This window comes from Trachemys scripta, chromosome 4 (assembly GCF_013100865.1).
Source record: "Trachemys scripta elegans isolate TJP31775 chromosome 4, CAS_Tse_1.0, whole genome shotgun sequence".
Lineage (NCBI taxonomy): Eukaryota > Metazoa > Chordata > Testudines > Emydidae > Trachemys > Trachemys scripta.
In genome coordinates this window covers 128,815,505-128,839,697 of record NC_048301.1, presented here as the reverse complement: position 1 = coordinate 128,839,697, position 24,193 = coordinate 128,815,505, and the positions used below count along the sequence as shown (strand labels likewise).

The 24,193-nt window shown below is 55.2% G+C and overlaps 1 protein-coding gene across 2 annotated transcripts in view; it reads right to left on the bottom strand.

Moving 5' to 3' along the window:
* The window catches only part of TEAD3 (TEA domain transcription factor 3), a 56,637-nt gene that overhangs the window by 17,704 nt on the left and 14,740 nt on the right, over positions 1-24,193 (bottom strand). For both annotated transcript variants that reach the window (XM_034767477.1, XM_034767476.1), the window contains exons 2-3: positions 12,938-13,192; positions 3,483-3,547 (exon numbers count right to left, since the gene is read on the bottom strand). In XM_034767477.1, coding sequence (XP_034623368.1) covers positions 3,483-3,547; positions 12,938-13,073 — 201 coding nt within the window. In that variant the 5' untranslated portion in view covers positions 13,074-13,192. The remainder of the gene's footprint in view (positions 1-3,482; positions 3,548-12,937; positions 13,193-24,193) is intronic.

Sequence of the window (24,193 nt, the reverse complement as noted above, 5' to 3'; positions counted from 1 at the left end):
AAGTCGACCCTGTTGCATCGCTCAGGGCTGGGAAAAATCCATCCCCCGAGCAATGTAGTTATGCCCACCTGACCCCTGGTGTAGACAGCACTAGACAGACAGAAGAATTCTTCCATCGACCTAGCTACTGCCTCTCGGGGAGGTGGGCAGGGACGGTGTTCCTAGCCTCTGTTTGCCAAAAGCTGGGAATGGGCGACAGGGAATGGATCACTTGATGATTCCCTGTTCTGTTCATTCCCTCTGGGGCACCTGGCATTGGCCACTGTCGGAAGACAGGATACTGGGCTGGATGGACCTTTGGTCTGACCCAGTATGGCCGTTCTTATGGATTAACTATGCCGGCAGGAGAACCCCTGGCATCATTGAGTGTCTACACTGAAGTGCTGTCAAATGTAGACAAGCTCCAAGTCTGGGCATCTAAAGACAGGGACCTAAATAAAAGGTGGTTGGTTTTCAGAGCATCCACAACCCTCACTCAGGTCAATGAGAGCTGTAAACCTTGGAAAATCAGGTGTGTGCAGTGTCATTATAGCTGTATTGAGGTGATATCTTTTACTGGACCAACTTCTGTTGGTGAGAGAGAGAAACTTTCGAGCCACACAGAGCTCTGATTCTGGTCTGGGAAAGGTACACCGAGCATCACAGCTAAACACAAGGTGAAACAGATACGCATTAACATAGGTTAAAGAGACCATTCAAGAGGAAGTGAGCACTTCATAGCTCTACAGTCCTAGGACAAAGGAGGCTTAGTGGGTTACAGGTTGCTGTAATGAGCCATAAATCCAGGGTCTTTATTAAGTCCATCAGAGCTATGAATTTAAGTCTCCAGGCTCGTCTTTTGACAGTGTTGTGCAGGATGTTTTCTATTCAGAACCCGGAATATGGAGTTAGGAACCTCTCTTGGATCACCCAGAGCTGGAAATTTTGGCCTCATCTGTGCAGCAATGTGGTATCATTTCCCACACGCTCCCTTCTGACCATCAGCTGCCCCTACATCCTGCTCTCTTGCAACTAGTCCCAGCCCCTTGGCTGCTTCTCCAGCGCAGAGACTGTCTGCTGTGCATCGAGATGCCTTGGACACATTTCTGATGGAGATCACCAGGTTCAGTTTGCTCTTGGTTCAAACCTCTGCCTCCAGAGGGGACCCAGTGAGGGCTGCACACTCCATAACAAAATTCCCCTCTATTCATCCATTCGAGTGGCACCTGCCCCTGCGCTCCCGCCCCTACCGCCAAGCTCAGATAAGTTTTCAAGGGATCATTTCAAAGCTTTAACACAGAGGAAAAGTTCTACTGCATGGAGCCAACGTGGTCTTCCTTCTATCCACGTACCTTGACAGCCCTCCCGCCCATAGGATCCAAGCACCTTAAAATCAATCAGTCTATCTATGGTGCTTATACTGCCCCCATCAATGCAGTAGCAATCACTGATGGATTTTATCCTTCCTCGGAGGTAGGGCAGTGCTATTATCCCCTTTTACAGATGGGGAGCTGAGGCACAAGGATAGATTAATGATTTGCACAAGGTGTCTTTGTCTGAGCTGGGGATCGAACCCTTGTCTCCAAAATCCCAGTTCATTAGACTGTCCTGCCCTCCATTGCGGCTCCTCTTGCCAGCCAGTCTAGAGCTACCTGTTGTCACAAGCCAGGGGGGAGCAAACGGGTAAGTGGCAGTCAGATTTCCAAGATCCTTTCCCCCTCGCGTTGGCAGGAACCCTGCTACAAACCACAGCCAGTCACAGCACCGGTGACCTGCTGTTCTAATCCCATCACAGAGCATGCACTGGACACAGCCAGAGGGAGTTTCAAGCATGGGGAGCAGCGGGACGGCTGTTGGCAAGTGGACCTGTTGCAAATGGAAAGAGCCTCTCCACGGCTTATGAACAATCAGCTCCGTCCCTGGACTGGTCCAGAAGCATTCACAGACACAGGCGTGGAAATGGAGACAGGACTCCTCCTCCCTTGGTCCCATCAGGCAGGTAACACCCCAGAGCTCGCACAGCAGGTGTGATTCACTGCCAGCTGATTTTCAATGCTGCCCTGGTGCTAGTCCCCAGTTCTGCACACCTCATCCAATACAATGAATGGGGGCGAGGAGCACAGGGCTGGCGTGTTTGAGATCGGATGCAGGTGGGAACAAGGAGCTCTATGACTCTCCCGCCACAACAGCCCGAGCTTCTGGTGGGGGTGGGAGAGAGCTCTTTGCCCATGCCCACGGCTCACAGGACAGTATTCTAGTGCATCAGCACCGGGGTATCTGAGGCACCTGGGTTACACAAGCGCCCCCTGTCCTGGGAAAGGGTACTGGCAGAGAGGGACTCTAGAGCTGGATCAAGAAGAAGAGAGGGGGTGAAAGATGCAGGATTTCACTAGAGATCTCAAACACGCCAGTGACCATTCAGAGCTGGAGGCTGGCCTGGCCTAGTAGGAAGAAAGGTGCCAGGTGCCCAATCCAGATCCAGGTTCGAATCTAGAGGTGTTTGGGTTCAGGCCCAGATTCCTCCAGAAGCGATAGGGCAGGGTGTGTATAAAACAGGAAGATCCCATGAGCCCTAGGCCCAATCACAAACCAAACCCCAAACCAAATGACTTTGGAAGGTTCAATTAACATTTCCCATGCCCCACTCGCCATCACGGCTCCCCCCAGGAGAGGAGGCAGACATGTCGCTGCCCCATGCAGAGGGCTGCTCTTGGGACGTGGCTGGGCCCACCAGGCCTCTCACGAGGCTCGGGGATGGGCGAGGTTGGGCTACGCAGGCACACACCGGAGTGCTGACCCCAACGGAATCCCAAACGCCAGGTGTTCTGACGCCTCATGGTGGGACGACAGCAGCCGGGAACCTGCTGGATCTTAGCACATGAGCCTCTACTGCCTCAGCTAAAAGAAGCTGTTAGCCAAGGCTGCAGCAGACTCATCCATCTCTAGCTGGCCTGGCCACACCCAGAGGGGGACAGAGTGCCACACCAGGCAGGTGCAGCATACAGGAGGCTCACCCAACCCTGCTTGCCCAGCGAGCTGTAGCCCACGGGAGGAGATAAGATGAGTGTGCAGGAACAGATCAGTTCCTGGACCTCAAGCAGCCGGTAAGCGGTGGGGTGGGGGGGTCTCTCAACAATCGCTATCCCCCCCCTTTGCTGGGCTAGAGCAGCTCCCAGCGAGCCGTGTCTGAGCCTCATAACCCCCGTCATGACGCAGCTCAGCGTAATCCTCATTGCACGGATGGGGAAAAGGGGGCACAGCAAGGGGAAATGCGAGACGCGCAGCAAGCCAGCGGCAGAGCTGGACGTGGAACCCAGGCATCCGGACTCTGCCCTGGGCTTTGCCTGCTAGTTCACACAGTCCTTCCTCGTCCTCCCAGAGCGCGACGATAAGCCGAGCGAAGCGCGCCAGACTCCCAGCACTGTCCTCGAGGCTGAGTCTATCAGCCAAAGGTCTCGCGCTCGGACCCTTTCTTCAAATAAAGTAAAGCAGGTTTTTTTTACCTGTTTTCTCGTCCGTGTTTTCCCCGTCCGGAGCTTGATGTATCTCGCTATCAATTCATTGCGACCTAGAGCAAGCCAAAGAGTAAGAACAAGATCAAAGCAGGAGCATCTTGCCAGGTCCTTTGCCCTGTCCCTGACACCCAAATGCTTCTCTTCCCTAGTCCAAGAACACCCCAGCCCTGGCCTAACCAAGGTTTCTCTCTGAGCCACATGTCAAGTGACAAGGCTTTGCCAGAAGGGGGTGCTGTCCTGGCAGCTGTCAAGGCATGACTGAGCCAGCCGGTGGGGCAGGCTGGAAGGGTCTGTGAGGGTCCCGGTGACAGCGTTTATGGGAAGAGAGGGGCCAGGACACAATGAAATGACCACGATGGAGGGGACCGTTCTGACTGACAGCACGCACCGAACGGCGGCCGGTTTGTGCCGACCAGAGAGCCGGGCGCAAACACAGGACACCCAGAAACTCCCTCCCACGCCGCTCTTGGAGGACACCGCCAAGAACGGTAGAAGAGCTTTCAGCGCTCGCTCCACCGGGAAACTGGCGCTTTGGGATCACTGCTCTCGGAGACACCCCTCCCCTCCGTCTGGGAGGGAAACTGGCAACTGTACAGGCTGCAGCAGGAGGCCAGTGAGCCTGCGGAAATGGGCGAAGAGCACGGCACGAGATTTGGGTTCAGATGTAAGCAACACTGGCAACCCCCAAAATTTTCCTCATGGCCCAATCCGCATTTCCAGCAGCACTGGCCTTTTAAACAGCCTTGCCCGACATCCTCGGCCTAATCCGAAGCAGAAGTGCTTTTGCTCCACATTTTACAGGCCAGCTGTGGCCAATCTAAATTCAAACCTCAGAGCAGCTGGGAGCTTTCTTCTCTCTCCTTCCCCCCTTCCCCCACTCCCAACCGATGTGGGGGTGGGGAAGCACGCCAGATTTATTTTAATGGACCAGATGGTGGTGGTTGGAGCTAGTCAAAATGCCCTTGGAGCTAGTTTAGGATTTAAAAAAAAAAAAAAAAGTAAAAAAGCCAAACAACTTTTGTAGCAGCGCCCGACGCCCCGCGCCTTCTGGGGGCAGGGGGAGGGGCTCTCCAAACAGGCCTCACACTGTAAGGGAAGAAGCATGAGCTCTCCTCGCCCCCTCCTCACGCCCCTGCAATCCCGCCAGCAGCACAGCGACAGACAGCGCCAGGTGCTGCGCTGGGTCAGCTGCGTCCCATGCCTCCCGGGGAGGGCAAGAGAAAGAAGGCTCCATACGCAGGAGTAACAATGCTCCCTCCACAAAGAGCAGCTGGAGCAGGGACCCCCCTTTGGGGGGCGGGGAGGTGCAACTCCTTACGGGGTGGGGCAACCCCCCCTTTGCCCCCAGAGCACTCACTTAGCCAGTCCTCACTTCCCCTGTGAGGCCACTTTACAGATGGGGAAACTGAGGCACAAAGAACGGGGCAGTGACTTGCCCAAAGTCACCCAGCAGGACAGGAATAGAACTCCTGTCTCCTGAGTTCCAGTCCAGTGGCCCATCCATTCGGCCATTCTTCCCTCACACACACACAGGCAAGCTTGCCTGGGAGTAATGGGGCTCCCCACAGGGAACAGCTGGAGTGATTCCCCGCGCCCTGGGTTAACACTGACCCCCACAGGGGACGGCTGGACTACTTCCCCTTAGAAGGCAGCTGTAGCTAATCCTGCATTCCCATAAACGCCCACAACCTGGGGCTCTGGTTTCCTAGTCTCTAGCTGCACAGAATCAGGTGGGCCAAGGCCCAGCCTGACCTGTCTGTACCTACCGGGCTACCCCAAAGACGTGAGGGAGAGGAGGAGATTCCAGCCCTCAGCCGCTCCCCACTCCTTCCACCCAAGACCAACAGTCTTGGGGTGCTATCTGAGGGGCCCGGTGAGGCCGATCCCTTGGGGGTGGGGGGAGCGTTGGCACTGTTAGATGCATTTCCCCTCACAGCCTCTCCATTGCAAACTACACATTAGAAATAAACGCAGCCCAAGGAGAGTAATCAGGGAACAACTGCTAAGTACCTGGCTTGCCGCAGCCATTTCCTTCCTGTTCACCCCTGGGGTCTGAGGTCTGGTCTTCCACCCTCACCCAGGGGCCTCTCAAACCCCGAGCGCCCCAGACGCCACTTCTCTCGGCCTCTGCACCGCTCCCATCACAAGGCGCGGAAGCTGCCCAGTTGCTATTGGCGCCCATGCTAGCTGTGCCTTGGAGAGGTGCTGTTGGAAGTACATGGCAGGTAGCCACACAGCCTGCCTGCTCACCCTGGCAGCGTGGATATCTCTCTTGACTCCCTGGTGAGCTGTCAGAGCACAAGAGCCTGGGGGTTACAGCTAGGCCGGGACCAGGGAGACAAGAGACCTGAAGGATCCAGAGTCATGGTGGGCCCTGGCCTAGGAGGTAGCAGCAGGGAGGCCTAGTGGCCTGAAGAGGCTGCACTCCTGGCCCCACAGCATGGTGGAAGGCATAGGGGGAAACAGGAAAGGGGTGGCAGGGTGTATGTGAGAGCAATGGAGAGAACCCTGAAGATCCCTGGATCTGGACAGAGGGTGGCAAGGGAGGAGACACAGAGAGGAGAGGGCAGCGCTGAGAGTAAAGGCCCGAAGGCAAAGATGAGAGGAAGAGGAGGGTGGAGAAAGGAGGACAAGAAAAGAAGAAAAAGTGACCACAGTGGAGGAGAGGGGCTTCGGGGTCAGTAGGCGTCCTATAGTTCCTACAATGTACTGCAGGACCCTGCCGGGAGGGGAGGACTATGGGGTGGAGCGGGTCAATGTGAGGTGATTGTATTTCCCGCCCTCCCACTGTGGGGGGACACCAGCTCTCCTCCATCCCCACCATCCTACAAATCTTGAGCACGGCTGAAGGAACTACAAACACAGTGCAGTCATATGGGGCAGCCCACGCCCCGCAGCGGGGCACAGCATAGCCAGCGCACTATGGGCCTGGGACACTGGACTATTTTCAGCGGGTATTAACAGCGCACTCTCGGCCCTGCCACTGCAGGGTTCCCTGTACGATGGGAGCCTCTTCCAGTTGCTCTGGAAGTTTGCAGAGGCCTCAAGGGGTCATCATTCCCCAAGTGCTGTGAGCGGGTCTCCCCCCTCTGTGTGTCTCTCTCTCACTAGACATGTCCTCTCCCCTCCCCTCTATTTTAACAGCATGTGTCACTTCTCCTTTGTGCCCCCGCCCCCACCCTGTGGTGAACTGTGCTGCGGGTAACTCTCCTCCCTCTACATAGGGGTGTGTGTGTGTGTGTGTGTGTGTGTGTGTCTCTCTCTCTCTCTCTCTCTCTGGTACTAGCACACACCCACCCTATTTGCTCCCTGTGTGTGGTACCAGCAGGACAGCTCTGTGTGGGCTCCACTGTCTCTATGGTGCCTGCGTAGCTAAGTCTGTGCGTGTCTGACTCTGGGAACAGCGGGAAGGCCCCCCGTGCATGCCCCTCCTCCCCATCTCTATGGTACCAGGTAGCTAAGGGTCGTGCTCTCTCACTCTCTGGTACCGGCAGGCCTTGCAGGGCTGTCCCAGCCCCGTGATTCACCAGAGGTTGTGCCATTCCCTCTAGGAGGGCACGGTCCCTCCTCCAAATTACCACATTCCCCAAATTCCTCTCCCCTGACACCACCACGTGAACCAGTTGGACGGCTCTGTTAAAAATAACCTAGTGGGACAACCTTCCAGCCAATCCGCGCGCCGCAGCATACCAGCCCTGGCCGAGTCCAACTCAAGTTACACCTGCTGTCTGGGGGCAAGGCGCAGGCTCCCTGAGTTCCTGGCAACAACCCTGAGAGACAGAGAGACACCCCTTGCCGGACAAGCCCCAGCCCTCTGCAATCACCCCATGCTCACAGCCTGGCCACCATTCAAATGCTAGAGGTTACCATAGGTCAAGGTTGCCCCCCTTCCGCTGCTTCCCTCGGCCTCTCTATGCCAGCGGCTGGGCGCTCAGTCCCTCTGCAATCAGAGCACCCCTACCCCTCAAGTACAGCGCCAGAGCTACAATGCTCCGGGATCCTCCTGGAGAATCCCATCTCTAATGCCTGCCTGGATAGATAGCCATGCTGGTGGGCTGGAGAAGCCCTCATCAAGGGAAGCTACAGAATGCCCCACCGTGTCCTGTCTAGGCCCATCAGCACAGTGGCATCCCCAAGGAAAGAACGCTACAGCAGGGGATTGCAAGTGTTTCAGGGCAGGGACTGCTTCATACTGCCTATCACAATGCAGTCCCGGTCTCGGCCGAGACCTCTAGGCACTACTGTATTACAGCTAACAAACAACGGCCAGCAATACCGTAATGAGACTCATGTAAGCTGTTGGGAGGGGATGTTACTGCAGAAATCCTCAGAGAAGAAAATACTACTGGATGCTGTCGTGATGGTCCACGACGTTACTGGTTTCAATGGCAAGTCTGGGGCTAGTGCTATAGAATACTAGAGTATTCTCTTAGTGGGATACTGGAGTACCAGGAGGTAAGCAGGTTGGGCAGGAACAAAAGGAAATGGGGTAACAGTAGATGAACAGCACCCCCTTTGCCTAGATAAACAGTGGGGTACGTGGGGTTCCCTGGCTCTGCTGGGATTAGTCTCCCTCTGGTCACGGCCGAGAGACCCTCTGGGGCTGTGTGGCCTAGAGAACCCGTGCCAGGTGTGAGCTAAGCCCTTCCCCTGTGGGGAGGACCCCGGATTCTGCGCGGCCAATGACTCATTTGCTATTGCTTCCACTATTCCAGCATGGAGATCCTTGGCTTCTCCATGGGGTTTCTCGTCAGGGGGCCGCACAGGGCGCTCATACAGGCTGGAAATAACACCCATGAAAGGGGTCAACAGCCCCACCAGACAAATTGGGGGCACAAACATAGGGATTCATTTAAGGCCATGCAGATCATACACTTGAAGGCCAGAACGGGACCACCATGATCATCTACGCTGACCTTCTGCACATTGCAGGCCACAGAATCTCGCCCACCCCCTCCTGTAATAGACCCCCTCACCTCTGGCTGAGTTACTGAGGTCCTCACATCACGATTTAAAGATCAGAGGCAAGAGTCATGGTGATTTCAATCCCTCCTCTCCCAGAAGAACTAGGATTGGGGTAGGGAAGCTCACAGCCTCTCCAAGTCATACTCCTGCAGGTGGACTTGGGTGCCCAAGGACTATGAGTTCGCCCAGCTATTCTGAGCCCCCTCCCAGACTAGACGCAGACCTGGGCCCACTGTACGTTCGGTTCAACAGACCCCTCCTTGCTCTCTCCTCTAGGAGGGAGACTAGGATGGTTCCCCGCAGCCCTGCCCCCAGTTCTAAACACTGCCTACAAAAGAGCAAAAGAGAGCAGGAGGGATTGGGTGAGGCAGAGAAAAACTGGGGGGGGGGGGGAGGCACAGCAAGAGAAGAAGGTGAAAATGAGTTTCTGTACCAAGTGTGGCAGCGTGGAAGATGAAAGCAGAATTAGGCTGCCGTCTCTTTAAGCAACTGCCAGATGTCTCCCAGGGGCTGGAAAAACCAGTTTGCACACTTGGGTTTGTTGAGTGGAGGCCAAGCTCCCTAGTGGCACTCCAACTATTCCCAGAGAAATCCAAAAAATGCACCCGCTTTGGAATCCCCGCGCTCCCCAGCCTCCGTCCCCGAGGCCCTGGGCTAGAAGGGCCCCTGCTGGGCGGCATGAGTAGGGAGCAGGGGTGCAAGGGCTGAAAGGCGGTGTAGTGAAGCACGTCCCTTTGGGTGGCCCCGAATCTTTGGAACAGGGGTGGGGAGAAGTCTTGCTTTGTTGCAGGAAGATCTGAGAACAGGGGGAGAGGCATGGAAAGCCAGTGAGACCAGTGCAAGGGGAGGGGAGCTGTTAATGGAATGGCCAATGCTTAGGGAAGAACTTAAAAAGACAAACTCGTGCAGTGTGCTGGCGACTGTCCCCCTCCCCAGAGGTGGCTGCATTTCATGGGTGCTCTGTGCCCAATTGGTCACGTGTTTTAGAGTCTTTTGCAACTAGAGAGAGAGAGGTAAGGCATTACCAGCCGTCTTCAATTCCCTTCAGCTCAGTGCTGATTCCTGAGGGATTGGTGCAAAGACACGACTGGCCAGTTCTGATCGGGTGTAAGAGCTGTGCCCAGTTTCTCAGAATATAATCAATATATAACTATCCTAAATCCTTAGCCTTTCTCTCACATCCTCCCAGGATTCCAAAGTGCTTTACAGAGACGAACACATTAAGTGTAAGGTAGGTATTCTCCCTATTATTAGGATGGGGAAACCGAGGCAGAGTTGGTGGCAGTGCTGGGAACAGAACCCAGATCTCCTGGAGTCTAGTCTTGCACTTTAACCACTATTAGACAGTGTACACCCCCACCTCCATGAGTCATCCTCTGAGGTCATAACGCAGTGTTTATAATATGACAGTCCATCCCCATGGAGACAGGTCTGAGGTCACAAACACAGAGTTGTGACATCACAGGAGGATTCAGCCCGGAGCAGAGGAGGAGGAGACAACATATGTTTACACACAGCCCAAGTCACTAGCAGCGAGGGAGGCAGAAAGCCCAGAACAGTTTGAGGGGGTTTAAACCTCTATTGTCCATTTCATTAGAAAGGCCCCACTCCAGCAGCATATCCCTCCTCTCGCATTGCACTGAAATACTGGTGCCATTCTCACCAGCTCCCTGGGTTTCCTTGGAGGTTTTTCATCCAAGCACTGAGCAAGCCCAACCTTGTGCTGAGCTGTTGGGACTTGAGAGATCTCAGCAGAGGATGCCGGAAATGGGGTCGGACTTCCTTATAGTGCTGGAGAAGAGTCCTGGACGGACACCCCCGAGCAGATAGAGAACAGCCAGCAGCAGGGCAGGTGCGTCCCGCGTCTGCATTGGAAGGACCCCCTCAAGGGGAGGCGAGTTTCAATGGCCTCGCTGCTGACAACACCCGCGAAGGTGCCAATTGAGATGGTGAAGTGTTGATGTGGACAACTGACCTGCCAGGAACTGGGCTGAGAGTCACCCAAATCACCGCACAAAGAGACCCCCCACCCGCCACCGACTTGGGCTGAACTCTAACTGCCAGCCTGTCCTCGGCGCAGACTCACTCTCGACTCAGGCAAGCACTTGTCTAGCTTGTCACGCCAACAAAGCTATGGAAACTGGAGCGTGGGCACCGCATCCTAAACCACTGAACCGTCAATGGGTGGAGGCAGGTTCCTGTATCAACGAGGCTTCCTGCTTCCAGCTGAAGATGCTGAATGCACTGACTTGGGCCACACTTGCCTATCTTGTCACGCCAATAACGTATTTAAAGTTGAATCCAAGAGGCGACGGGCCCCAGTCTCCCAGAGCCATCAATGGGTGGAATCATAGAATCATAGAATATCAGGGTTGGAAGGGACCTCAAGAGGTCATCTAGTCCAACCCCCTGCTCAAAGCAGGACCAATTCCCAACTAAATCATCCCAGCCAGGGCTTTGTCAAGCCGGGCCTTAAAAACCTCCAAGGAAGGAGACTCCACCACCTCCCTAGGTAATGCATTCCAGTGTTTCACCACCCTCCTAGTGAAATAGTTTTTCCTAATATCCAACCTGGACCTCCCCCACTGCAACTTGAGACCATTGCTCCTTGTTCTGTCATCTGCCACCACTGAGAACAGCTGAGCTCCATCCTCTTTGGAACCCCCCTTCAGGTAGTTGAAGGCTGCTATCAAATCCCCCCTCATTCTTCTCTTCTGGAGACTAAACAATCCCAGTTCCCTCAGCCTCTCCTCATAAGTCATGTGCTCCAGACCCCTAATCATTTTTGTTGCCCTCCGTTGGACTCTTTCCAATTTTTCCACATCCTTCTTGTAGTGTGGGGCCCAAAACTGGACACAGTATTCCAGATGAGGCCTCACCAATGTCGAATAAAGGGGTACAGACTTCCCTTGGCCAGACCCTGCATTGACAAGGTGACCCTGTTCTAGTGGGAGACACCAGGCCAAATCCATGACTGTTGGGTGAATGTGGCCTGTTGGGTTGGAAATGGAAGTGGAGGAGCTTCTGATGGAGACATGAGGCAAGGAGAGGACTCTGGGAATGTAGTTAGCTCCTCTCAGATGGGGCCCCCAAAAATTCAGAGCTGGGGAAACCATCGACACGGGGGGAACTTTGAGGCCAAGCCGCGGTTTGAAAACACAAATCCAAAGGCAGTGCCGAGTGAGCCTTGGAAGCAGAAGGAAGTGTCTTGTTTGTGACCTGCACGAGAGACCAGACACACCAGCTTTCACGCCCAGCCCCAGGCGTGTGGACTCCCTGTGCAGAGCCTCTCTCTGGCTGCAACTTCACCAAACCAGTCAGTCAGGCAAAGCAGAGAGAGGGAGGGAGCGAAAAAAAGAGGGAGGGAGCGAGAGAAGGGAGAGATGTCACAGAGGGAGGGACAGAGACTGGGGGAGTGCAAGGGATCCTCAGCATGGGGAACAGAGTTCAACACTACTTGACAGGCCTGAGCCATTACAAGATGGCCACCACCTCTGCCCCAGTTTGGCTTCCCTTTCAGTGCTCCCCACAGGCCAGTAGGGACACGGCCTAGATACTGTGGTTGAGATATTAGGTTAGTGCCCCTGGTGCAGACAGCAAGGGCCAAGCCTTGGAAAGTGACGGGGCAGAGGGGAAGGCACCGCTCATACAAAGAGCTCCTAATGCCTCCGTGTCAGAGAAGTCCAGGCTTGGGGCACCTGAGGGATGAGCCTGGAGGAGCAATACCCCTTCAGAAACTCACTTTTACCTTCTCTCTCTCTCTGCCACCCTCCACTCCCCTTGCCAGCCAGCAGTCACCCAGATGAGGTCAGAACGCGGGGGCTGACACAGGCTGATTTCAATCATCCACTGGATGTGAGAGACCGAAAGTCAGAGCCTCAGGTGCTGCAGAACCCACCCGCCTCCCACAGCTCTCCCAACGCACCTCAGTCCTGACCCACCCCCGCATCCCCAGCTGCTCCAGCAATAGGCTCCCAACGCAGCTCTGCCGATCGACCTCAATCCTGACGCAACTTGCTCTGCTAGTCAAGGTCTGGGCTCCCCCCATGTTTGCACCTCAATCCTGAGCCCCCAGCTACTACCATCTTGGGCATCCCTAATCCCCACTTGGACTCTCACATAACACTTCCGTCAGGCTCCACCTGCTCTGTGAGGAAAGAGAGGAGTTTCATCTCCAGAGCCAACCACCTAGCACTGGCAGCAAACCCAAGGAAATTCCCTGCTCTACCCCTGAATTGGAGTCAGAGACAAAACATAATAACCAAAGGGATGTATTCTCAATTTAATTGGACTTTGCAGTGGGAATGCAGGGGCAGCGTTTGGTTCTAAGGGAGGTGTGAGCTGCTCTTATTCATCTTAACTGGATGTTCACTCTGAAACATAATGATGGATATTTGAATAGGCACACAGACCCTGCAGTGTCTGTTGGGTCAAGCCTGGATCCCTTCTAAAACCAAGTGCGGCCTGGTCTCACTCACCGTACATCTTGCCTTCGTCTGAGAGGATGATTTTCCGCCGGCCGCAGGGGGGGTAGATCGCCAGTGCCTCCTGGAAGCTCTGCTCGATGTCTGGACTCCACACCCCCTCGGCATCATTGTCCAGACTCTTGTCCATTCCCTCCTGTCCATCTTCCTGCCCCTCCCCGGGGCTGCCGCTGGCGTTCCAGCTGTTGGACGCTATTGTGATGGCTGCTCTGGGCTCCGACCCTGAGCCCCAAATGGCAACTCGACAACCTGAGGGGACAAAGCAAAGGTCAGCGATGGACGTCTCCTGACATCCTGCCCCCAGCTGTATGCACTAGAGTACACTGCCTCCGACCAGCCAAAGAAGAGCAGGAGGACACAGGGGCTGGGAGGGGAAGTTCCTCCTCTGCTAAGGATACCAGCAATGAATGTATTCACGTCAGGTGAGACAAAGGGGTTCTAGAGCTGGCAGCAATGCCCCTATAGAAACTATTGGAGCCAGAGATGGGTCTGAGGTACATTACAGTGCAGCCCCCAGAAACCTCCAGCCCCGAAACGCAACCACATCCCCTGCCCCAGATCATAGCCTTACCCTCCAGGAACCTCCAGCCCTGACCCTGCATCCCTCTTCTATCCGTATCAAGAGAGGAGAGCAAGGCTTTACCGGGCAATTATCGGCTCATCAGGCAAGAACCAGCTGCCAAGTTACTGGCTCTCAAGGGGTAATTGCACATGGCAGGGAGGGGCTCTCTGCCACCTTGAATGCAAAGACAGAAAATAATAGAGATGGAATACGGCAGTGGTTCTCAAACTTTCGTACTGGTGACCCCTTTCACACAGCAAGCCTCTGAGTGCGACCCCCCCTTATGAATTAAAAACATGTTTTCATATATTTAACACCATTATAAATGCTGGATGCAAAGCGGGGTTTGGGGTTCAGGCTGACAGCTCGCGACCCCGTGAGGGGTCTCGACCCCCAGTTTGAAAACTCCTGGAATACAGGCTGGTACAGGGGTTCGCAAACTTTTTTTGGCTGGGATCCCCCTTGAAAATATTTCAGGCTGTGATGACCCATACCATGCCACCCTTACTTCTGCGCTGCTGCTAGCGGTGGCACTGCCTTCAGAGCTGGGCACCTGGCCAGCAGCCGCCGCTCTCGCAACCCCCTTTTGGGTTGGGACCCCCAGCATGAGAAACACTGGGCTGCTACATGCTGGGCATTAGAGAGGTGGGTATCGCTCCACTGCGGCCCCCTGCTAGTTACACGACCACCCCGCTCCTCGCAGGCCGTGCCACTGCCTCAGAGCTCCCTGGCCTGCTGCGTTTTGGCGTAGTCGTGCCTCAGTGCAGGGATGAAGCACAGGCAATGTGGGGGGGGGGGGGGGCGCAGAGGGGAGACTCAGCGTGGTGTCACTGCCCCCCACAGAACAACACAGAGCCTGTGTCAGCACTAGGCTCCCTTGCTGTGCAGAGCATGAAAGCCCTGTTGGGGAACCCCTCGGGGCTCAAAGCCCAGCCTCGCCAGCAAAACCCTCTGGGGCCAAACTCTGCCCCCGCCAAAGACTAAACTCCCCAGTGGCTTCAATGGGAAGAGTTGGACGTGAAGTGTAGACAGGAGCAGGGTTTGAAATCCCCAGGAGGGACTTTTGGCGGCACCCAGGAGATTTGGATGCCCAATTCCTCTTGATATGAATGGGGGCCAGGTGCCCGGATCCCAGCTCCGAAAGCCTCAGCCCCCCGTCTTGCTTTGGGACTCTTGTTCAACGTGTCTATTTGGACAAGCCTGACCCTCCCCCGCCCCCTGAAAGGTCACTGGGTGTTGTGTGTAGGGCGCAAAGCGCTCATGGGGGCCCCCCAGGGGAAGCTCTGCTCCCCGGACAGGTTCTGCCAGACAGGCCTCAAACCAGCGCCTGCGACTTCACCTCCCCTCTCGCTCCCCCCTTTCCTGCCCAGCTCCCAGAGCAGGCTCGGTGTTTTGCAATAACATGTTTGGCGGCAGCTGCTGCTGGTGGGGAGCTGAGAACAGAGGTGTCTCCTTCAGCTAGAGGCTTCCCGGAGGGGCTGGGAGAGCACGCGAGAGGTCTCCAGTACAGACATCTCCTTTTAAAGGAACTGCAGCAAGCTGCTGGTTCAAGTGCGCAGGGATTTCTTTTTTTTTTTTTAAAGTAACTTTTTTTTCTGTCTCTCCCCGAGCCCCGTGATGTCACCCAGTCTCTCCCGTTGCTCCCCCCTCCCCGTCCTCCACCCGCACACCCCCCTTCTTTGGGAGCAGTGTGGCCAAATAAGGAGAACAGAATTGGAGCAGTTAGCCAAAGAGAAGGGGGAGGGATGGAGAGAGAGGCTGCTGCGGCTGTTGTGTAGCTTCCCGGCTCCCCAAACACACACACACACACACACACGGTTGTGAGTGCCGCACTGGGACGGGGCGTGGGGACAGGGTTTTTTTGGGGAGCATGGGTGTGCAAGAGCTTGCAAGGGGAGCATAGGTGCAGGCAAGAGCTTGTTAGCTCAGGAGGCAAAGGGGAGCAGGGTCGAGGAGCCGCTGCTGGAGAAGGCGAATGGGGTAAAGAGCAGCAGGGTAACGGCTGAACGCCTGCCAGAGACAGACACCCACGTTTCTGCACAGGGCCAGGACGCAGCAGAAATTTCCTCTTCTTGCAGCACATGGAGAGAACACCCTCCCCTGGAGACACCATGCTTCCTCCAACCCCAGGGGACACAGGAACCCCTGTGTCTGAGCACACCCCACTGCAGCACTGGGGGGAGGGGGTACACTGAAGCTTTCTGCGCAACTACTGCAGAATATCGCAGGAGGGTCCTAGAAGGGAGGAAATGAGGTTTGGAAGGGATGTGAACCCCCTTGCTTCATGGCATGGCCACTCCCTACTGGGGGTCAGGAGGAAGCTGTCTCTGGGAGCAGGATGTCCTTGTAACTGCAGAACCTTCCTCTGAGCCAGCTGGGACTGGTCCCTCTTGGAGACAGGATGCTGGGCTGAACAGATCCTGGGCTGATCCAGTGTGGCAAGCCCTGTGTTCCCAGGAGATCCCACCCAGGAGGCTCTAACCAGGGGTTTGGAACCCAGTCTCCAGCCAGCCACTACTGTTAATATGATAGTAGCTGCTGAAGGCCCCAAGCAGAATGGGGACACTGTGGCGCTAGGTGCTGTACAAACACACATGCAGACCTCAGGCCTGTGTTAGTGCCCAGGTCTCCCATCCCTGCTTTCGGCTGAATTAATATCCACACATGTCTTCTCATGCTGACCCCACTAGTGGGGAAACCTCAGAGATCACCTGAGCTTTCCTTCCTGGCAGGTGACGACACAGTCAAAGCTCTGAGGATTTGGGGCTGGGAGGGGGTCGGGGGAGAGAGAAGAAGATATTGCTTCCCTGCCCCACCCAGTTGGGGACAGAGAGGAAGAACGAAGAGTGGCCTGGCCACGGTGCGAGTGGCAGCCACTGGGAAAACGGTGTCTTGCCAAGCCAAGAAATTCCATTTCCTGGAGGGAGGGTGCAGGCGAGCGGCGAGTCCTGGCTTTGACGTACAGTGCAAGAGATGATGAATCCAAGGCTCCACCCAGCCCTTACAAAACAGCGACCACAATAACAATTGGGAAACCAGACATGCTGGGCTTCCTTTGGAGGTGTGGGGCTGCCTAACCTGATCGGGGTGGGGGAGGGAGGCTGGAGCGAAACATGTCACCTTCCTTCTTTTACATCAGCTTGTCCTTGGGGAAGGCAGAGGGATTCCTTCCCTCAAAATCAGGGCCATGGCCTGCTCCTCTCCCAAATCCAGGAGGTCAGTGAGTTCTGTAGGTCCCTTGTATCAGTTCTCCAGTAATGTCAGGGGCCTCGCAGTATCAAACTCAGCTCTCGCAGCTTAGTTTGCCATCTTTATCAGCCCCCCCAGTGTGGCCAGGAGATTGGCTGACCTTTGCAAGCAAGCTCTCCAGAGGGCATGAGGAGCTGAAGGCTGTCACAAAGAGCTGGGGTGAGATTTTCCCTCAAGGTGCAGAAAGGTCTCAGATTTGACCAAGATGCCAGACCAAGACCAAAACTTCTTGAGTGTTAACGTCCCCATTTCTCAGGCAGGTCCCTCCAATGGCGACCCTCTTTCCTGCAGCTCATCCAAGCCTCCCACTGTCTCTTTGAGTGCGTACAAAATGATGACCTCACCACTCAGAATGGAGAAGATACCTTCTCCAGAACCAACATTCTAGGGGAGTTCTCATTCTCCCAGAAGCTTCAGAAAATTTTAGCACAGCCCATGAGAACTACCTACTTCCATCACCACTCCCCATGGGGATATATTCATCCACTTTCCGCCTTCCTACCGTCTCTCTCGTCTGCTGCTTCTCTCACTTTCCCCTCCCTTCCTCAAGCTTCAGGTTCCCTCTTAAGTAACCCACCAAACTTCCCCCTCACAACACAGACACAGAGCCAAAAGCTTAAGTAAGGGGGAGGCGGGGAAGGCTGGGGAGCACAGCTCCCCCATCTCCGCTCTAAGCAGAGAGGAGCTTCTGTTTCTATCTACTTTAATCACTGCGTTGGGCTGGATACTCACCAATGTGGTGCGACCACTTTGCGCTGTACCACTAGTGGACTCTGACACTAATGTGGCATGACCAGCCCATCATAGAGGGATCCCCTGGCAGCACAGAGCCTGTGAAGAACAACTCTCCCCTGCTGGTATTGGTGTAGCAGAGATAGAGGGCATGACCAAAGGAAAGGGCGTGTGACCTAGATATGCCAATCACCAGCTGTGGGGGATCAAATTTGTGCCCCGGGCACCCAGTGAGAGTCCGAGCAGCCTTCAGGAACCAGCCCTAAACAAAGACCACATCAGGATTTGGGGGTCAGGGTGCAAAGGGGGGCTTTAAGGACATTGTAGTGCAGGAACACACATGTGCACAAATACACACCTCCTGACTTGCACTCTCTGCAGAACAGCTGTCCCTCCCCAGGACCTGTGGGGGAAGAGTGCCCAGGACTGGAAAAGCAGGGATGGTGCAGGTCAGAGCTGGTACGTACAGCAATGCCAGCAGGATACCTGGGCTCCAAGGGCTGTCTATATCTAGTTCATCAGTGCCAGATGTTTATTTGTTAGGCTCATCATAGTCTCTCTCCCCCAGTATTTTATTTTATTTTGAGAGCACATTTTCTTGCCTGCCTTCATCTCACTTTGGCTCCACACCTGTTCTCGTAGCTGCTCCTTAAAAATCCAGGTAAAAATAAGGACACGATACATGGCACCACAAATTCCATCCCCAAACTCCAAACCCCCGTCGGCACACACGAAGCAATACACATGGAGCTGGTAGGTTCCAATCTCACACATGTGGATTCCATAGATGCAGCAGCGGAGGGAGGGAATGCTTGAGTTTGGGGGAGAATAAGCATGGGGGAAAATGGAGGCAAGCAGAGAGTGTGATCTTACAAACACCAGGGTGACTGTAATGGAGAGAGTTCTGCTTTATAAGAGGAAAACTGGGCCCACAGAGATGGAAGGGGCCTATTTAGCTTGAGTCCACACCCCTGTACAAGGGCAGAATACAACAACACAAGAGATGCTGCATCAAATATTAAAGCAATGATGTCCTTGATCTCGGGTTGCTCAGGAGTCACAGGTTGGGAGGGAAACACGGATTCAGATAGGAGCTATAGTGTTTGTCATGGACCCAGGTCCTCACCGGAAAAAAACTGATGTAGCTCCAGTGACTTCAACAGAGCTACATGGATTTACACCAGCTCAGGGTCTGGCCTCAGGAGACAGGTGTAGCGAAGGCTATTCCTGATGGTGGGGTCAGCTTCTGCCGGCTTTACAGAGAGAGGGGAGAGGTGGGGACAGGAATGAAGGCCAGTGTTTGAGGAGCATTAGCAACATGCTGCAGGACTGAGAGGCAGGAGGATGGAGGGTGAAAAATCCAAGGATGAGGTTGGAAGCTAGGAGGGGAGCGTTGTCCTGGAGATTCTGTAACGTGAAGGAAGACAAGGCCTGCCAAGGATGGGCTGGCATGCCCCTATTTACAGGCAAGGGCAAGGTTACAACACGATACAGAATGAGATGATCTCACAGGCTCCCAAATACATGTCTCATTTTTAGCCTGGGGAACTCATTGCCAGGGGATGTTGTGAAGGCCAAAACTATAACAGGGTTCAAAAAAGAACTAAAGTTCCTGGAGGATTGGTCCATCAATGGCTATTAGCCAAGATGGGCAGGGATGCAACCCCATGCTCTGAATGTCCTTAGCCTCTTGTTTGCCAGAAGCTGGGCGTGGACCACAGGAGATTGATAACTATAATTGCCCTGTTCTCCTCATTCCCTCTGAAGCGCCTGGCATTGGCCACTGTTGGAAGACAGGACACTGGGCTAGATGGACCATTGGTCTGACCCAGGATGGACATTCTGATGTTAAGCTGACACATGCTCAGGTTTGTTTCAAAGTGCACTGGAGACCCTCCCCTACACATCCTGCTTGCACCAGAAGCCCCAGACACCAGAGACAGACCATCACAGTTCCTGCCTAGCAGCCAGTGCAGGGTGGCTCCTGGTTATCCAGCGTTTTGTCCAGGCTGCTTTTTAACCATCCCAAGCAGTGGTGTATTCACCCCTTCCCCAGAGAGCCTGTTCCACTTCCTGATAGAGATCACAGCCAGGCAGGCTGTCCTGACATTCAGCCTACGTTCTCCTTTCCTTATTTCCACCTTCTTACTCCCCTCTAAACAACCCATGACCCTTCTTGGGAATTACACCCTGCAGACACTTTAGAAAAGGTATTTCAAGCCCTTTCCTCACCACTAATTCAAGCTATGCATTTACACTCTCCTTCTGCAAGGATCCTGCCTGCCCCTCCACTGCTGGTGCTGCCCTCCTCTGCAGTGACATCAGGGCTGAGAGCAGCCTGCACAGGTGGGGTATGGCTCAGCCAGACCCTGAGTGTCTCGGGACACTGCTGTCGGGGAGAGATCTCCCAAGAAGCCTCTGCACCTAGCATCTTACTGCAGCAGAACTGGAAGGAGGATTCTCACCTGAAGCGAAGGTTAGAGGAGAAGGTTCCTGCATTCCGGAATTAACTAGGAGGAGAGGCAGAAGCATTGGGAACAATAGAGTCTAGCTCCCATCCTGGTCTTAGGGTCTCCCCAGCTCTGTGCCACAGCACTGGAGCACACTCAGGGTTGCAATCAGGGAAGTGCCTCCTGCTGCTGGGGAGAGAAGAAGGGAAGCTAGCTAGGACGTATTGGAGCAGGGGTGGAAGCAGGATCTGCTACAGGAGAGTTGGGAAGGCAGGAGGATCTGTTGACATAGGGGGTAGGAAGGGACAGCTGCCCTGTGAACTGGTTCAGCTCCTATCTTAATGTCTCACTGTGGGCCCACCAGGTTGGCTGGTGCTGGGTCTGTCCTTGCTGGGCCCAAAGGGGAGCTCATCTTTCCCCGGGCCCCCCGCATTTAAAAAGGATAAAAGTTCACAGACAAGCCCAGACAGGAGGCTGCTGGCTGGGAGCTAGTGCAGCAAGCTGCACCTCTCACCTGAAAGACAAAAAGTTTCAGCTTACAGCCTGGGCGTGACCTCCCCTGGTGCAGAATCCGCTCCTGCTGACAAGAAAGCGGGGGGGGGGGGGGGGGGGACGGGGATCCAAGGCTGCATGTTCCACTCCGATTTCCCCCTGCGGGGAGTTTCAGGCAAGAGCTCACACCCACCTGCTGCTCTCTGCTGAGGCGATGGAGGGGAGGGAGATCCCTCCAGAGCAGCAGCCCTGCAGTTAGAAAGGGGCTCACACCAACAGGGTGCAGGGGCCCCCGATGTAGGGTGGGGAGGGGAGAAGGAGCAGAGAGGAGAAACTGGCTTCCCTGCTCTGTGCCAAACCTGTTCACGTGGCTTCAAACACACAAACACATGGCTTTGTTGTCTAAGCACCATGTTCACCACCCCTAGGCCTGCAGAGTTCCATGCAGCTGACATGAGGTCCTGCCTGGAGAGGATTGCCCCAACACTCACCATTGTGCAGGGCCAGCCATTTTCCTCCCCAGAGGTGGCTGCATTTTGGGGCTGTGTATACATTGTCATATGTCCCTGTGGGATCCTTGAGGACAAGAGGCACCACACAAATGTAAATGACCATCAAGTGAAATAGGGATAGCTGGGATCAGCCCTTGCAGTAACCCACAGGATGGGAGAGGAACAGGAGAGAGAGATGGAAGGGAAGCCCTGTGGAGCGTGTATTATACTGCCACAACCTCCTATGGGGAGAATTCTACCACATCCCCTAAGGGAGACGTTCACCACAGCAGGTGAAGCAGCCAAACGGCAGGGCTGGCCCAGCCTGGCCACGCTCACACACCTGAGTAAGGAGCTGTACAAAGGGCCAGAGAAAGAGAAGGTCACCGTGACCTTCGGGAAGGCAGAGAGATTCACTCCCCCGCCTCGCCAAGTGGCTCCCCATTCCCAGCCCCAGAGACAAGCCAAGGCCAGTGGGCAGCGTTCAGTTACCAGAGCGTCCGGGAGGTTTCACAGCTCAGCGGGGCAAGCTCCCACCAACGCTGCCTGCTCCCTCGCTCTGCGGCCCCATCCTGGGGGAGACGCATTGGGTGTATTTATAGCACAGGGGGAGGGATGGAATTCGATTGCCAGGTTCAAGTCTCCAGCGCAGCAGCAGTCTGCTGGCCTGGCACAGCTCTCTGTCAGAGGGGCCGGCGAGACAGAGTCCCAGCGAAAGGATCAGAGAGAGGCCTGGGCTGGAGCAGAAATCCAGAGAGGCCCAGAGCAGAACCATCATCCAAGTGTCCCCTGCGCCCCCAAGGACATCGGGGTTTTAATGGGTCACATTTAGAGCTGCTAGTGTGAGCTTCCCAGCCAAACCACAAATCTGAGGGGAAGTTTTCATGAAACGCATCAAGCAACTCACCCTGTTTGTGGTGTGAAAGTTGTTTGGGAGCGGCTTGAGAAAGCCTGTACAGATCCCCCATGGTCACGGGAGCAGGCTGGGAGGGGGCCTCCAGCCCCCCATGGTCATGGGAGCTCAGCCCAGAGGTGAGGGGGCCGGCAATACTTACAGAACTCCCCTGGCAACACAGACATCGACCCAGCATTGCCAGGGAGCAGATACACACTATAGATCCTGTGTGGTCACTGCAGGCTCATCACCATGGGTGTGGGGCCCTCACAAGGGCCCGGCCATTTGCGTAACTCAAGGACAATGTCCCCCGCAGCAACGCCAGCAGCAGGCCGGCTGCCCGGCTTTCTCCCTGAGTGGAGCCACAGATAGCAATTTGGGAACAGGAGGAAGCAGCCTGGTGGTCACTGGGCCCCTGCCACTTGCATACCCTGCACTACCGCAGCAGAGCTCCCATCCCACCAGATGCTGCCCACGAGCCCTAGACTGCTCCACAGGCGAGCAGGGCACTGACAAAGATACAAAGATGCCCTGGCTGGGGAGAGACGGGGTCTCTGGGTAGGACAGACAGCAGTCTCTGTGCCTGGGATTATGCAGCCCAGCCTGTCCCTGTGCCGGGGTCAAGCAGGCACTTCAGGGAGCTAGGCGATACAGAGACTGGGTAGCAGCCACTTGGGACTTTGCAATCAACTAAAATCTGAGGGGTGGGACAGGAGGGTCCCCTCTCCCAATTGTGGGACTCTCTGCCTCATTGGAGCTCGAATGCAAGGAGCATTTATTCAGAGACCCAGCAAAGCTGAGGTCCTGCTCACTCCATGAAGGACCCCCAATGATTCCTGCAAGAGCTGGGGCATTAACCCCAGCAACCTGGCTGCAGTTCCAGTGCGATTATCTGAACGACACCATCTCATCATCTAGAACTCCACAGCTCGCTCTTCCCTTCCCCTCCTGAGGGCTGTAGTGAAGCGTTGCTGTGTGCCGCCAGACAGCTGCTGCATTCCACCCCAGAGGTGGCTGCAGTTCAGCGATGCCAAGATATACACAGCTCGAGGAGGACTTTGGGATATTTTGAAATAGACAGCACTACTGGAATTCAGAGCCATCGGGGGTGCAAACATTTCCCTTCCAGGACAGCATGCCCGTGTAACGGCCCCAAGCCATTTCACACAGCAGCTCTCCAGCCCCTCCTCATGTGTTAGAGCGTTAGCCAAGAGAACGCAAAACCCCAAAAGCAGGCTCTGAACTCCAACAGGAGGAAACAATTTGCAAGCACGCAGAGGCCTTCTTTAATATGCTTCTAATTTCTGGAAGGAGAATGCTTGCCGGGGGGCATTCTCCATGATGCTGCCTCTCAGCCTCTCCCCCACGCCCCCCCCCATCTCTTCCATGTTTGTTTTGTCTGCATGTTAATACATTTTATCCGACTGTGTGCACGGGAAGGAAATGGGGGAGGGAGGCAGGGACGGGGCGGGAAAGCCAGGCTGCCACCTGCAAAGCCTGAGGGGGGGAGGGAGGGGGCGGTGCAGCTCAGAAGGTGGGAAGGTGGAGTGGTTTCAGGGGAGCCTGAAGGGAGAAGGGACCCCCAGATTCACAGTGCTCCATCCTACAGGGGTGGCAGGGAACAACAAGGGGGTGTCCGTGTAGGGAGGGTGCTTCTAAAATCCTCGATGGCGAGGGATGTTGGCGTAAGAAATTAAAACAGCCACGGGAATGATGTGCCAGCTGCTTTGTTTCTTTCACTGTCTCTACGGCCTGTGGGCCGGGGTAGGCCACGTCCGATGCTCTTTACAGGGCACACAATAGTCGATTCTGTCCACAGCGGCGTGAGAAGCGTTGTCAACACCAGCTTGGGGAGGGGGAGTTGACCTGCTTGACATCCAGCGTCCAACCTGGCAGCTCTCGTGAAAGGCCCCACACGTCCTGGTTCCCAACACCACTTCTGAGCCCCTCCACACTGTCCCAAGCATCGGTGGAGGTGCATGGGACTGCCAGTGCTCGCCTCTCCCCAAAGACAGAGCGCGTGGTATTGCTGCCTGCCCGGGGATCTCAGATTTTCACCTGTGGTGACTGCACCACCTGGCCAGCCCTCACCAGAGAGATCTCCATCAGCAACCACAGCCTCAGCCTGCAGGCCTATCACCAGGACCTCTAACCTCACACGTTTGGGCTGCGGGATCCCCAGGTGGGAGCGTTCCAAGGACTCTTCAGGCAGCGTTAGCGGCTCAACAGATGGTGCCCCATTGGAGCACTAGGAGGTTCACTGCCTTTCAGAAATCCTGGCCATGAAAGACTTCATGGCAGTTTTTCCAAGAGTCAGGGTGTTAATCCTGGCGTCCTGGTCACATCGCAGGTTGGGTGACCACATGCTGCAGACCCTAA